At 36.8% G+C, this 13,095-nt stretch overlaps 1 protein-coding gene across 2 annotated transcripts; it reads right to left on the bottom strand.

Moving 5' to 3' along the window:
- Positions 1-629: 629 nt before the first annotated feature.
- LOC143632129 (MAP3K epsilon protein kinase 1-like) lies at positions 630-10,582 on the bottom strand. Of its 2 annotated transcripts, XM_077100710.1 has the most exons (24): positions 10,449-10,582; positions 8,780-8,914; positions 8,395-8,415; positions 8,173-8,246; positions 7,990-8,080; positions 7,836-7,919; positions 6,398-6,499; positions 6,147-6,278; positions 5,993-6,064; positions 5,782-5,888; positions 5,558-5,648; positions 5,081-5,458; positions 4,669-4,998; positions 4,543-4,587; positions 4,267-4,446; positions 4,080-4,163; positions 3,885-3,976; positions 3,674-3,757; positions 2,319-3,091; positions 1,841-2,229; positions 1,636-1,770; positions 1,138-1,544; positions 940-1,054; positions 630-862 (listed from the first exon to the last, which is right to left on the bottom strand). In XM_077100710.1, exons 1-24 carry the CDS (start codon positions 10,506-10,508, stop codon positions 686-688), a joined length of 4,158 nt encoding a protein of 1,385 aa, XP_076956825.1. In that variant the 5' UTR covers positions 10,509-10,582; the 3' UTR covers positions 630-685. The 2 variants fall into 2 exon arrangements, with proteins under 2 accessions (XP_076956825.1, XP_076956824.1); XM_077100709.1 differs by lacking the exons at positions 7,836-7,919; positions 7,990-8,080; positions 8,173-8,246; ... (1 more) ...; positions 8,780-8,914; positions 10,449-10,582 and having other exon boundaries at positions 4,080-4,169; positions 6,398-6,495.
- Between the last annotated feature and the right edge of the window lie 2,513 nt (positions 10,583-13,095).

Here is a 13,095-nt window from a genome sequence, read left to right as displayed (position 1 = left end):
AAAAATCTTACTCTCTCAAAGGACGAACCCGCCCAGACAAACATACATACATCATGCAGGTGCATGTATATCAGTACATGTATATGTATATAGTGATGTAGAATGATACATACACTTAAAACAGAAGCAGAAGAGTAAGGGACGCTGATTATACCAATGGTAGTAGTAATACAACTTTAGTGTTCTTTAGCACTCATAAGAATAAATCTATGCACCTTTGTCATTCATGGTTAGAGGTGCACAAAAGAACCGGTTCCGGACCTGACCCGGCAATTCCTACCCGGAACCAGACCCGACCCTACCCGCGGGTATGGACCGGACTTTGGGTTTCCCCCCGAAACGGAACCGGAACCGGAACCGACCGGACCCGGTGGAACCGGTTCCGCCAATACCCGGTCAAAACCCAACCCTACCCTAACCGGTCAAATACCCAACTATGCCCAAACCAGTTCATACCCGGACCCGGTTTTGACTTTTGTTGACTATACCCGGTTCTGGTTCCTGAGATTACCTAGTTTGTGCACCTCTATGCATGGTAGATAATTTATTGGAACACAGAAAAGCCAAAATAAAACACTCAACAAGGTTATATCAATTAATAAAAAGCAAATTAATTTACATCTCACACACCAAAAATTATATTTACATGTGCAATGAAAAAACAAAAGAAAGACCAACGAATGAATCATAGAACGGTGTTGATATGGAGCGCTTTTAGCAATGACGTTGCCATCTGTTTCACCAGAACTTGACCTCCAGAACTTTGACCGTCTCTTCGTTCTTCAATTAAATTTTGAAGTTTTTGAGGCAAGTTGTTTTCCACGATAAGCTGCTTTGGACGCGGGTGGTGTTCATACACAGCCTGTCGAAATATTATGATATGCATTATTAGGTGATTTTACTGTATTTATGCTTTAGTAAACATATTATGTTTCAGACCTTTATTAGTTTGAGCAGATTGAGACGAGCTATGGCATCCTGGTGATCAAGCCTTGATATGAGCGATGGCGTCAGCCCATTGACAGCCAATGTGGTATTTATTCGAGATGATTTCCTGCAAATTATTAACAAAAAATTGTGTACATTCCAATTATTAAACATGCATATAAGCAATAAAAAACAGTTAAGGAATCATACGTGATGATCTTCAAAAAGGGTTCTAGAATGTGCAAGAAAAACTGTTCGGGACAGCACTGGAAGAATTTGACCAGTTTTTGAATAGAATCCTTTTTAAGTAAAGCTTGTTCCACTTTCTTGTTGTCACTGTCATGTGCCAAACAAACAGCAATTGAATCTAATGCTGTTACAGACCAAAATTGGTCTTCAAGTAAATTCAAGTAAACATCCATCCCATCATGAGCTCTTAATTGCTCCCTTGAATTACGCGACGCGTGGGCCATATCACATAATAAAGGTAACGCGTATTGTCTTAGTGGAGAATCCGACATTATAAAACGCATTAAGTGTGGAATAATTCCATTTTCTGCTGCTTGTTCTTGTCTCCTCTTGTTTATCTTGCACAGGTTGAATAGTGCGTTGAGGACCTTCAATGAAAAAGAAATTAACGAGAAATGCTATAAAGGGTAATAAACTTCTTAATCTTGTCACTAAGATAATCATATTCTAACAACTAACCTCGTGATGAATTTGAGAAATGAGGGGGCCATCTTTGAGGTCAAGGTTAGGAATAAGATGTTTGATGGCATCAGCTCTTTGCAGATGTTCAAGGCAGTGTGGATCGGTTGACAAATGATTAATGCATTTTAGCAACTGAAATCCAAGTTACAAACAGATAACATAAGGTCAAACCTTAACAAAAGGTCAAACAAACTTGACTCACCTTTAACAAGATAGGCGGTTCTATTTTGTTGAACATCTGAAAGAGTCGGGTAAGCAAACTTTGGCTACACATGTAGGACTTCACGGTTGAGTCAGCACCAGCAAACTCAAGTAGAAGATCTGCAACTTTTTCAAGATACTCACGAGCCACGTCAGCATTCCATGGTGGTACCATGTGGGACAGGAGTCCTGATGATGTGGCACTCCCTGGTCTAGCATAGAGAACTCCGGAACCAGATAGTACAGCTGATGCTGTGTGAGATGCAATTCCTGATGTGGAAGCCCCATTCTCATTGGATCCCACCACCCCAGTTTTTTTATTAGCTAACTTATGTGGCGTCCTAGTCAGTGCCTCAGTGTTAGCAGTCTCTCTTCCATGACTAGAAGCCTCTGTACAGCCACCAAAATATATTATAAAAATCAGAACAGGAAAAGAAACCATCAGTAGCTGGGTCACTTTTGGAATTAAAAAAAATTACCAGCAAATTCAGCCATCAGGAAATCCAGCCCGTTAGGTTTCTTCTCATTAGAAGAATGCAAAAGAGGAAGTATAGTTTCATGTTTCTCCAAGCCTGTAAGATGGCGAACATACTCAAGCTGGCCCGAAAAATGTCGTGAGGGTGGTTCCTTATCCAACAAACTTAAAAGCGGCCTAACATTTTCTTGCTGGCCTGTCGAAGAATACCTGTTCGATGCAACTTCCATAGATTTTCTAGGTCTATCAGTAGATAACCTTCCAAAATTAGAAAGTATTTGTTTAGGTTCTGCATCATGTGAAGGATCAAAATCTTGTGATTTTGATGTAGATGTAAATGGAGGTTGAACACTAGTGTTGCTTGATTGATGTTTATCTGTTTCTAGTGTAAAGAATCTTGAATCAGGCGAATGAGAAGATGAAAGTCTAGAAGATTCTTGTGGGCCCGGTGTAAAAGGATGATCGGTTACAGAATGCTTGACTTTATGGTGGTCAGCATAATCGAAACCGTTGGTTGAACTCTCGCTCTGGATGAAAGTATGATTATTAGGGTCCAGTGGGCCAGAGCGAGACCGTGTGGCTAAACCATCCATTGAAAAACCACCTACACCAGATATTAAAGCTAGCCTTGCTGCCTCATTTAAGCTATAAAAGGTATTTATAAGCCTGAGTAATATTCCGTTTTTTGCAGCTATTCGACAAAAATCGTTCCTTAGGGTTGATCTATGAAGCTTAAATACTTGCCACATGCCATCAATAGCTAGGTGGACCATGTCCCTGAAATTCAACAGGTTTCATCAGTATTTCTCTATAAAGGATTACAAAAGGAGTGTTTGGATGCATAACTGAAAATGATTATGAGATATTGAATAGTCAATAATCAGATAATTAGTTGTTATAAAACAGGATATAGAAGGATACTGTATAAAAAGATTTCAGATGATCAAGTGTTTGACAAATTCTAGTTATCTTATAAATATACATAAAATTACCAAAAATAAATAAATTTGAGAAAGAAAAAACAGTTCACAAATTTAAGTACAAAGGTTTAAAGACGGGGTAAGTAGGTTGTTTTACCCTTTAATAATAAGTTTACTGCCCGTGATATAAAACTGATTATTTGGCATGCAGATAATTAGAAGCAGAATCTGCTTAATCTAAACATTAAAACTGATCATTTACGACTTCAAGTCACAATAATCATATATTTAGTTTCATAGCACAAATCCAAACACCCCATAATCATGCAAGACTCTTCATGTATAAAAGGATTCACCACAGTGGCACAGTTAAATAACTGATTAAAAAAAACAACATACAATTTGCTTTAGTATGAAACTTTGTATACAAGTCACAAACCTGTATTTTGCATAATCAGCCTCAAGAAATCCCACAAGAACAGGTATTCCACGACATGCGATAAACATTTGCAATGTCAATGAGCTGTAACAAAAAAAACCTCCATCTCAATCCATAACTACTGTATAGTAAAACGCAACAATATATGGAGGTTTTTTAAGGATAAAAGAACAATTTATTGAAGTTAGCAAGACATGAGATAATTAGATACCTTGACTGGCAAAGTTGCTGCAAAAAATAAGCAGCTTCCATACGAACTTCTCGTGTTCTATCAGGCCCTGCAAAGCCCATCACAACAGGGACCTAGAGACATTGATAATTGGAATAAATAGAAGTAATAACTTACCATTAAATTACGTATACATAAATAATCAACAATTTGTAATCTAAGGTACGGAATACTTACAAGGCCAACAAGACAAGCATTTTCCTGGAAGTCAGTGTTACCCTTAATAATTTGATTTAAAACCTGCAGCAAAGAGCATATAACCTGCACCTAGAAGATAGCAGTAAAATCATTACTAAATATCTACCATTATAAGTTTATAACTAAAAGAAGAATACAAATAGCAAGCTTTGTTTAATTGGCATACCCGTGTCCTAGGAAGCTCAAGCAATTCCAAAAGAGGAAGCAACCCATGTTGGGTCATAAAGACATGTTTCTGCTCAGGGCGATGTTGGAAAAACATAATTAACTTGTGACAGGATGACATAATCACATCTTCTGGTTCTTCTGGTCTCAATTGTGAAACTAGTTTGCCAAATTCAACAGCCTGCATATTTATTTATGAAATAAATGACTGTACAGAATATAGCGTAATTCAACAACTATTAAGTAATAAACTAATAACAGAATAGATGGTGCATACCTGAAGGTGGCCAAGATTGTCCGCAGGACGTTTATCATCAAAGCCCTAATAAGCAAAGAAATTGGAGAAGTCAAAGGCCCATCGTGAAGAAGTCAACACTCAACAGCATAAAGTCGCAAAACTTACCAGACCATCAATACCGATTACATCCTCCTTTAAAACACTCATCATTAGATGAAGTATATCTCCCCCATTAGACTGGCCTGGTTCATTCTCCATTTGTTTTTGAGCAATTGTAGCTCTTAGTTGTGTAGCCAGATCAGTTTTTCCACTATCAGTAGCAAATGTGTTACCTTGAATCACATGTGATGATACGGATGTTGAAGCTTCAGCTGACTGATCGTCCAGATGGTTTTTATCTATTGGTTGAAATAAATCTTCCAATGAAGCATCAACAGGTGTATCACTAAACTTACTGAGCTCATTCCCTTCAGTTCTTCTTCCAGCCTTCAGATTCTATATCAAAAATTGAAAGATAATGCATATGAACATGACTCTGAATTTAGACTTTTCCATGAAAGAATATAATATAATGTACCTTTTGAGAACTGTAGTCATGTGCTTTATGCCCAGAATTATGTGCACTGCAATAAGTAGCAACAGAACTTCCATTCTCTTTTACTTTTTCATCTACTGTGGTTTTTGACTTTGACTTTGGCGATCCAGATTCACCATTTGTTAGCACTACCTCAGTAGGATTCAATTCTGATGACTCATTGACCTCTGCTTGATAAGCTGATTCATCATTAGCAGAAGATGCTAGTGGTGGCTTTTCATGAATCGCTAAGGTGGCAACTTGATCTGCTGACACATCAGCTTCAGATGCATCTGGTTTTTCCTCAACAGTTGAGTTCTTTTCCTCATAAGAATTACCAGCAAGAGTAACCTCAGCTATTAGCAACTCTGTTTTACTTTCCTGAAATTGAAATTTCAATTAGTAAAAAAGAAACCCTATATTTCCAGCAATAAAAGCCTCTAAATTTGGTATTTATTAGTTCAGATTACAAGGGGATACTTTAACATTCTCTGCAGATAGATTCTCAATGGTGCTTAAGTCATCTGCATTTGAACTTTTGACACCCACAGAACCATCATCATCTATATTTCTGCAAAATAGATACAAAAGCGTGTGGTTAAAGATCAGAAGTCATGCGTACATAACATTCATATCCTGGTTACTAAATGATTCACACAGTCATGTAATTGTTTGTTTCAGTTAATAGTTAATCATATAATTACCTTAAGCTGCCACTATGCCGGAGCGAAGACTGCAATACAACACGCCTAGAATTCTGTATCCAAGGGTGGGAAAGTAGTGTCTTTGCATCAGGTCTCAGCCTTGCATCCTGAAACATGAAGTTAAATTTTATATTGAACACACATCATAGGCTAATTATGTTAATTTGCAAGCACAAAGCCAAATTAAAATAAAATATACTACACCTTATACCTTTTTAAAGCACTGGCGGAGAAAATCCGTTAGGCCAGGTGACAAGTTATCTGGTATTGGAGGATGCTCGTCCTGAAGTAAAAATGAGAAATTCAGTTATGGTAATTTGACCATCAACAAAAGTTCTGTAACTGGGTTAGGTAATTAAATCGACCTGAACGATCCTAAAGAGAGCGGGCATGGGTTGAAGATCATAGTAAGGAGGAACACAAGTAAGTAGCTCAATCACAGTACAACCCACACTCCATATATCAGATGCAGCACAAACTCCTGACATTTCAATGACCTGAAAAATAAAATTAAATAAAGATCTGAATGTAAACTTTGCTATATGATCTCAGCATCCAAAGACTACCTAGTAAATATGAAGTTCTCATTTAAAGTTACAAATATAGAAGCAAATACCTCGGGAGCCATCCAGTAAGGCGTGCCAACAACTGAATGCGTATTAAGATCAGCCTCAGTTAACTTTGTGGCTACCCCAAAATCTGCTAACTTAACAAGACCCTGAAAAGGATAGTTGACATATGTAAAAAGGTAAGATCAATTTTAGAGCTAGAAAAACAAAGACAATGAAATGAAATGTAATACAATTGGTGATATAAGCATATCTGTCTCTCACATTAATAAGCCCCAAAACGACTATTTGTGTATGATAACTAAATAACTAGGTCAGCATACTCAAACATGAAACATTATGGTGTAGTTTGTTTTTGAAGACAAAAACTGTCTGCAATATGATTTCATCTGATTTCATATATGCAACTAAAGATGTGGTCTGACTGAAAATATAATACTGTTTGTTTTATAAACCAGATACATAAACTGATCTGTCCTCACCCCTGCCATTACCATTACCATTGAAGACGAAGAAGAAGCTCAAACCTTCAACCTCACAATTGCACGCCGCCACGTCATCATTACCACCACCAGGTCTCCGTACCGCCGCCGTTAAACTCGCCGCGAAACGAATCTGCACCTCCGTCGGATACAAACGCGCTCAATCATCAACTCTCGAAACCCTAGCCTCCGTCACCGTGACATATATTCAATCGTTAGCCAAGTCCGCTGCTATTTTCGCTAACTCCACTCACGAGATTCCGCTCGCGAAACCGTTGCCTCGCCACCGGTACAATTTTCCGGCAAGACTGAGACACATACTGATGTGGATGCCGGAGTTTCCGAAAGTCGCCGGTGCCGGAGAGAAAACGGTTATTCCGGCAGGAAGTGAAGATGAAACGTATCGAAGATGAAATTTGTTATGGTAAAATTAATTAAGGAAGTCTGTAAGCTGTTGAAGAAAAGGAAGAAGGTGAGATTTACGATAGGCGGACGCGGTGGTGGTGGTGGTAATGGTAATGGTGTTAAAAGTTTGATGAAATTGGAAGGTATTGGAAAGGATGTACCAAGGGTGTGAAGTAGGAAGAAGGTGGGTGTGAAGGTGTGGACGAAGTTGGATATTAGCTTTATTTTTAAGAGTTAAGACCATAAAAGCATTTTTCAGATATAGGCTTATGTCTGCGCGCCTGCAGACATAGGCCCATTGCAGACCTTTTAAGCAAAAACAAACCAGCCTACGTCCAAACCAGTAAATATAGCCTGTTTGAAGTCCACGTCAGTATGTAACCAGTTTCCAGAGTAAAATGCGCGCTTTTGGTCAAATTCAACAAGTTCTAAAAAAAGTTTATGAACTTGTCTGCAAAAACTGGTAGAAGTGTTTTGAAACCACTCTAAATATCTATAGGATTATACAGTGCATTAGGTCCCAAACTAAACTTAAAGTGACCTAGAGCAATGATTTAAAGCACATATTAATTAATTGTACACTATAAGCATTTCATACCTCTTTAGTAGTCAGAATATTAGCGCCCTTAATATCCCGATGAATAACCCCTTGTTCATGTAAATATACCAACCCTTCCAAAACCTGCCAGCATGATAAAATCATAAATACCAGATTTTAGTTCAAATAGAGATATTGGAGGCAAGTAACAAACCTGAGCTATATAAACAACCACCAATGATTCAGGAAATGGCCCAAACTTGTTCGGTTTGATGATGTTTGCAAGCGAGCCATTCTCCACATATCTAAGGATGACAAAAAGAACCATCATTTAAACAATGTTTTCAATCGAGGTCATCGATAAACATATAAAACTTAAATACACTACAATACTAACTCAAGAATTATATGAAGATGTGTCTTTGTCTTTAAGGATCCAAGATATTTGACTATATTTTTGTGGTTTAAATTCTGCATCATTAACATAGAAGTGTCATTAATCTCATAACTTATATAGTCATAAATTATTATGAACCAGAAGCACTATCCAAGTGATTCAAATATTCATCTACTATTGTGAAAATATAAACAATTTGCAAAGTCAAAACAAGAGAGTTACCTTAAGCAAGTCAATCTCTTGCTGAGAAATTACCATCGATCCAGAATTTGTACACACAGAAAGCAAAAAAAAAAAGTTGTTAATATATTATAAAATAAGGTAGTTATGCAACAACATGCTATTTAACTAATAGGATATCTTATGATAAACCATTAGATACACAAGAGGGAAGATAAAATGCATCACATAACATGTTTGAAACAATTAACATTCACTGTATTAAAACAGACTAAATAGAAAAACCTAACTACAAGGAAACAAAGACACACCATAGCTGTGTAAGAGTAATAGTGCTACTATGCTTTACCGAAAACCTAAAGACCCCGCTACCAGACAATTTTAATAAACTTGCATAGGCGAAAGAACAAAGACAGTTAAATCATACCATGATAATGTTAAGATCCTCCTGTGCAATATTCTCTAAGGAAACTTGTTTTATGGCAACAAAATCTCCATTTTCCAAGTCCAGGCCCTTGTATACTCGACCATATGCTCCTTTCCCAATCTCATCTCCAAGCATCTTCCAAGTTCCAGAAAACATAGCACGAAGATTAATTATGCAAGATAAACTCATTAAACTCATAGACCATGCCAAAAATAGACCATTTAGAAATAGACAAGCTTTCCACCAAAACAAAACATGAAATTAAAACCAAACCCAATGCACAATGACAGAATTGGTGTTGGTACACAATATTCCCCTTGGATCGCATATCCGCGTAATAAAAATTGCTTTCATTACTCAAAATCGCTACCTTCCGATCACAAGAGAGTATTTGGTTGACCTAGGCATCCCCTATCTATTGTAGAAATGTTTATTTAATGGCAATAATAGTAGATACCTAATAAGGATATCTTCTAGACTTCTATTTATACAAAATCACTCACTCGGTTTGAAAGAATCAAATTCACAGCCTAAGGGTCGTAAAAACTGGGTTTCACAGTTAAACTTACCCGAGGCAAAACAAACTTACTGATTCGCTGTACTTTACAACAAAAAGTCAAATTTTATCCGCCCACAACTTAAACTTCCATACCGTATTTTCGTGTACTTTCGTTATAAAGTCAATTCACTCGTCTAATTTTTCTCATAACTTATATAACTTTTGAAGTACATAAGTCCAGAGCCGGCCCAAAGGAGAGTCAAGGAGGTCAACGGACCCAGGCCCATTCCCCATAGAGGCCCATAATTGTTAAAAAAGTTTATATATATTTTATATATAATTTTTTTTAAATAAGTATACAAAAGGACTCGGTGGTGCAATGGAAACTGGAAAGAGTGATAGTCTATGGAATCAAAAGTCGTGGGTTCAATTCCCATTGGTGTTGTTTTTATTTTTATACAAAAATCTTTTCTTTGTGTTTTATATGTGCTCTTTTAGTAACTTTTCATTATCTTTTCTTAGTTCTGGTCCGTATCGGGCTTTGGAAATGCAACTCAATTAGCAAAGCTGTCAAATCATTTATCACATAATAAAAAATGTGATTCCAAAGTCCCTTTTTAATTCTCGTCCCGAGCCCGAAATTTAAGATATTCTCAGAAACGGTCCTATACACAACAGTTGGCAAGTAACCTATTGAATCAGGAACGTATATCGTTTATGATTGTGAAATTGAAAACCTTACAGTCAAGCATTTAAAAACTCCAAAGCCCTAATTTCTACAAAAAGTCACGACATCCGGTCGAGTTCTAACTTCTAATTACCCAGGCCATTAAGAGAATACAATACAGTTAGCATTTTCACACTTCACATTCAATACTCCCGCGCTAGATTACTTAAACTACTCCTAGTTTAGAGCAGATTAAACTTCCTTTACATTCCAAATCAAAATTCCAATACCACAAAACTCAGCTGTGAGATCTCAAGCTACATCTGCTTACCTAACTTACAGGCTTACAGCCCTAAATTGCTAAATTACAAACAGACCTAACAGTTTTCCATCAAAATGTATTCACAGATTATAAATTCAGCATCCAAAGTCAAAATCACGCGTCAATTTTGACCGAAACACGAAATCACCAAACACGCTAAACAACAATAGACATTACTCACATATTTGTTGTCTAACGTCTTCGACTTGTGTAAGGCGGTGGTTGCCGGTTGCCGAGACATCTTGCGGTATTTGAATTACAGTAAGTGAGGGTTTTCAGCATTCAGTAACCCTAGAACAAGGATTCCGCCATGAATTGTAAATTGAAGTGGTTTAAAGCGTCAAGGCAGTTTAGGTTATTGAAATTTGGGGCTAAAGAAGATGAGTGGGCCGGGTGAAAGTGAATCTCCGACGAAATGTTAAAAGGCAGAGGGTGAAATTGAAATGCTGCTGCTGCTGTGAGGTTGCTCCGATTGGTTGTCTGGTGAATGGTTAACTTTAAGTGGGGTGCAAAAGCTGTACCTGAAGTGTTTATTAGTTGGCACTTTTGATCCCTTTAGTTTTTAGAATAACGAAAAGAAACGGAATGGTGCATGCATGGCGTCAACGAACTTGTCAACGTTTTTCGATTAAAAATTGATGAAAGTTATGTGTTGTATGTAGTGCGTTAGGATCACATTTACAGTACAAAGTCATAAGTTTGGTTAATCAGCAGATAAGAATAGTTAAAGGCTCAAGGGGTACATATAATGGTCTTTTGAGTTTCGGCAGGTTTGGTTAAATGGAGGTCTAAGTAGAGGTTGAGGTGGTGCATATGAAACTTTGGCTAATCAATTAGTTAGTGTAAGCTAGTGAATTAGATCATTTAATGGTTAATACGGTTCTCTTGATTCTCTCACTCAATTCGCATAATACTTGGGTCGGAATGTTTACATGAGTTATGCTTGATCATTGAAAGCTTATGTGTGATATACTTAACCCGTGAATAAAGTGTGTATCCATATACACTAGTTTATTTAAAATCAATACAAGCATTTAGTTTATGATACAAGTTGTTGATTATCATTGTACATGTTCTTAAGATAAATTTGTCCCGAAAAAACTAGATACTTCCTGAGTATAGTTGGTGATTTTTCAATGAAAAATATGGGGACATATACTAAAGTGTAAAGATGAAACTTTTAATAAATTCAAGTGGTGAAAAGTTTTAGTTACATAGTGAACTTGAAGGAAGACTAAAAAGCTTAGAGCGTATAATGGTTTGGAGTTCTGTTGTGGGTGTTTTAACAAGGTTTGCCTAGAATAGGGGATCTTTAGGCATTGAAATATGCCTGATACCCTCAACAAAATGGTTCGGTTGAAATAATGAACAAAACCTTATTTGAACAACGTTAGGTGTTTGTTATCTAAGTTTGGTCTGCCTAAAAGTTTGGGGGTTGAAATGGTGTCAAATTATGAGTATTTAGTCAATAGATAACCTTCAACTCCTATCGATATGAAGACTCCTATGGAGATGTGGTCTGGAAAGTTAACTAATTATAGTCTATGCTCAGAAGAGTCAAAGCAAGTTGGAATCATTAGCGGTGTTCATGCATAAGATGCTTAATGATTTCTTTATGTGTCAAAGCAAACCAATAATTACCCATATAGGTCAACATTTCAAGATATCAAGACAATATTCTCCTATGATTGATGAGGATTTGGTTAAGATGGAGAATATTCCATACGTCAATCCTGTGGGAAGCCTTACGTAACTCATAATATGTACAAGACCAGATATTGGTTATGTGCGAGTGTGGTTAGCATGTTTTTAGCTAATCCAGGATTGGTGCATTAGCAGGTTATTAAGTGGATTTTGAGACACCTAAATGGAACAAAGAATATTGATCTAGTGTTTTGGAAGTCAAATGACGAAGAAAATACACTTCTTGGTTTTTGTAAAAGATCCCGATGAGGCATATCCATCACTAGTTATGTTTTCAAAGTGTAGGATAGTGTTGTGAGTTTGAAAGCTGCTCTACAAAATGTAGTGGCTTTCTCCACCACCAAAGTTGAGTATATAGCTCGTAGTGGCAGTTAAAAAAGCTGTATGGTTTAAAGGGTTTGTGTATGATCTTAAAGTGAAGGTTATTGATGCAACAATCTTATGTGACAATCAAGGTGCTATTCAGTTGTTCAAGAATCAAGTTTTCCATGAGAGGACAAAACACACTAATGCCAAACTGCATTTTGTTAGGGAAGTTATTAAGTCCAATGAAGTTAAAGTTGAAGTTGTGGACACCCTTAAGAATGTTACGAACATGTTGACTAAGGTGTTCGTGGGGTCAAAGTTCTTAATGTGCTTAGATTTCTAGAAATTAGGTGATCATGAACTAAGGTTGAGATTGTTGTATGTAGTCCATTAGGATCACATTTCAAGTAGCCAATCAAAGTCATAAATTCATTAACTAATTAGCAGTTAAAGATAATTAATAGCTCAAGGGGTATAATGGTCTTTTAATAGTTATTACTACATAAAGTTTAAGCTGTTTTTTTTACAACTTTAGAAAGTTGAGGGGGCGTAGATGAAACTTTGGTTAATCAGTTAGGTGCTGTTTGTTTTTGCAGATATAAACTGTCTGCAAGCTGATTTCATCTGTTTTCATGTCTGCAACTGAAGATGTGGTCTGAAGATCTGCAAGCTGAAAATATAAGACTGTTTGTTTTTATAAGCTGATACTGTCTGCATAACTGTCAAACTTATCTCACAAGATAGAAGTCATTTATTCAAGTTACATAGAAAATATAATAATAAAATTGTGGCGGCGGACGGTGGGTAGTGGCGATGGA

This window comes from Bidens hawaiensis, unplaced genomic scaffold, assembly GCF_021521415.1.
Source record: "Bidens hawaiensis isolate Kalapana, Puna unplaced genomic scaffold, B.hawaiensis_p1.1 tig00006365_1, whole genome shotgun sequence".
Taxonomy (NCBI): domain Eukaryota; kingdom Viridiplantae; phylum Streptophyta; class Magnoliopsida; order Asterales; family Asteraceae; genus Bidens; species Bidens hawaiensis.
This window is presented reverse-complemented; position numbering and strand designations above follow the sequence as displayed.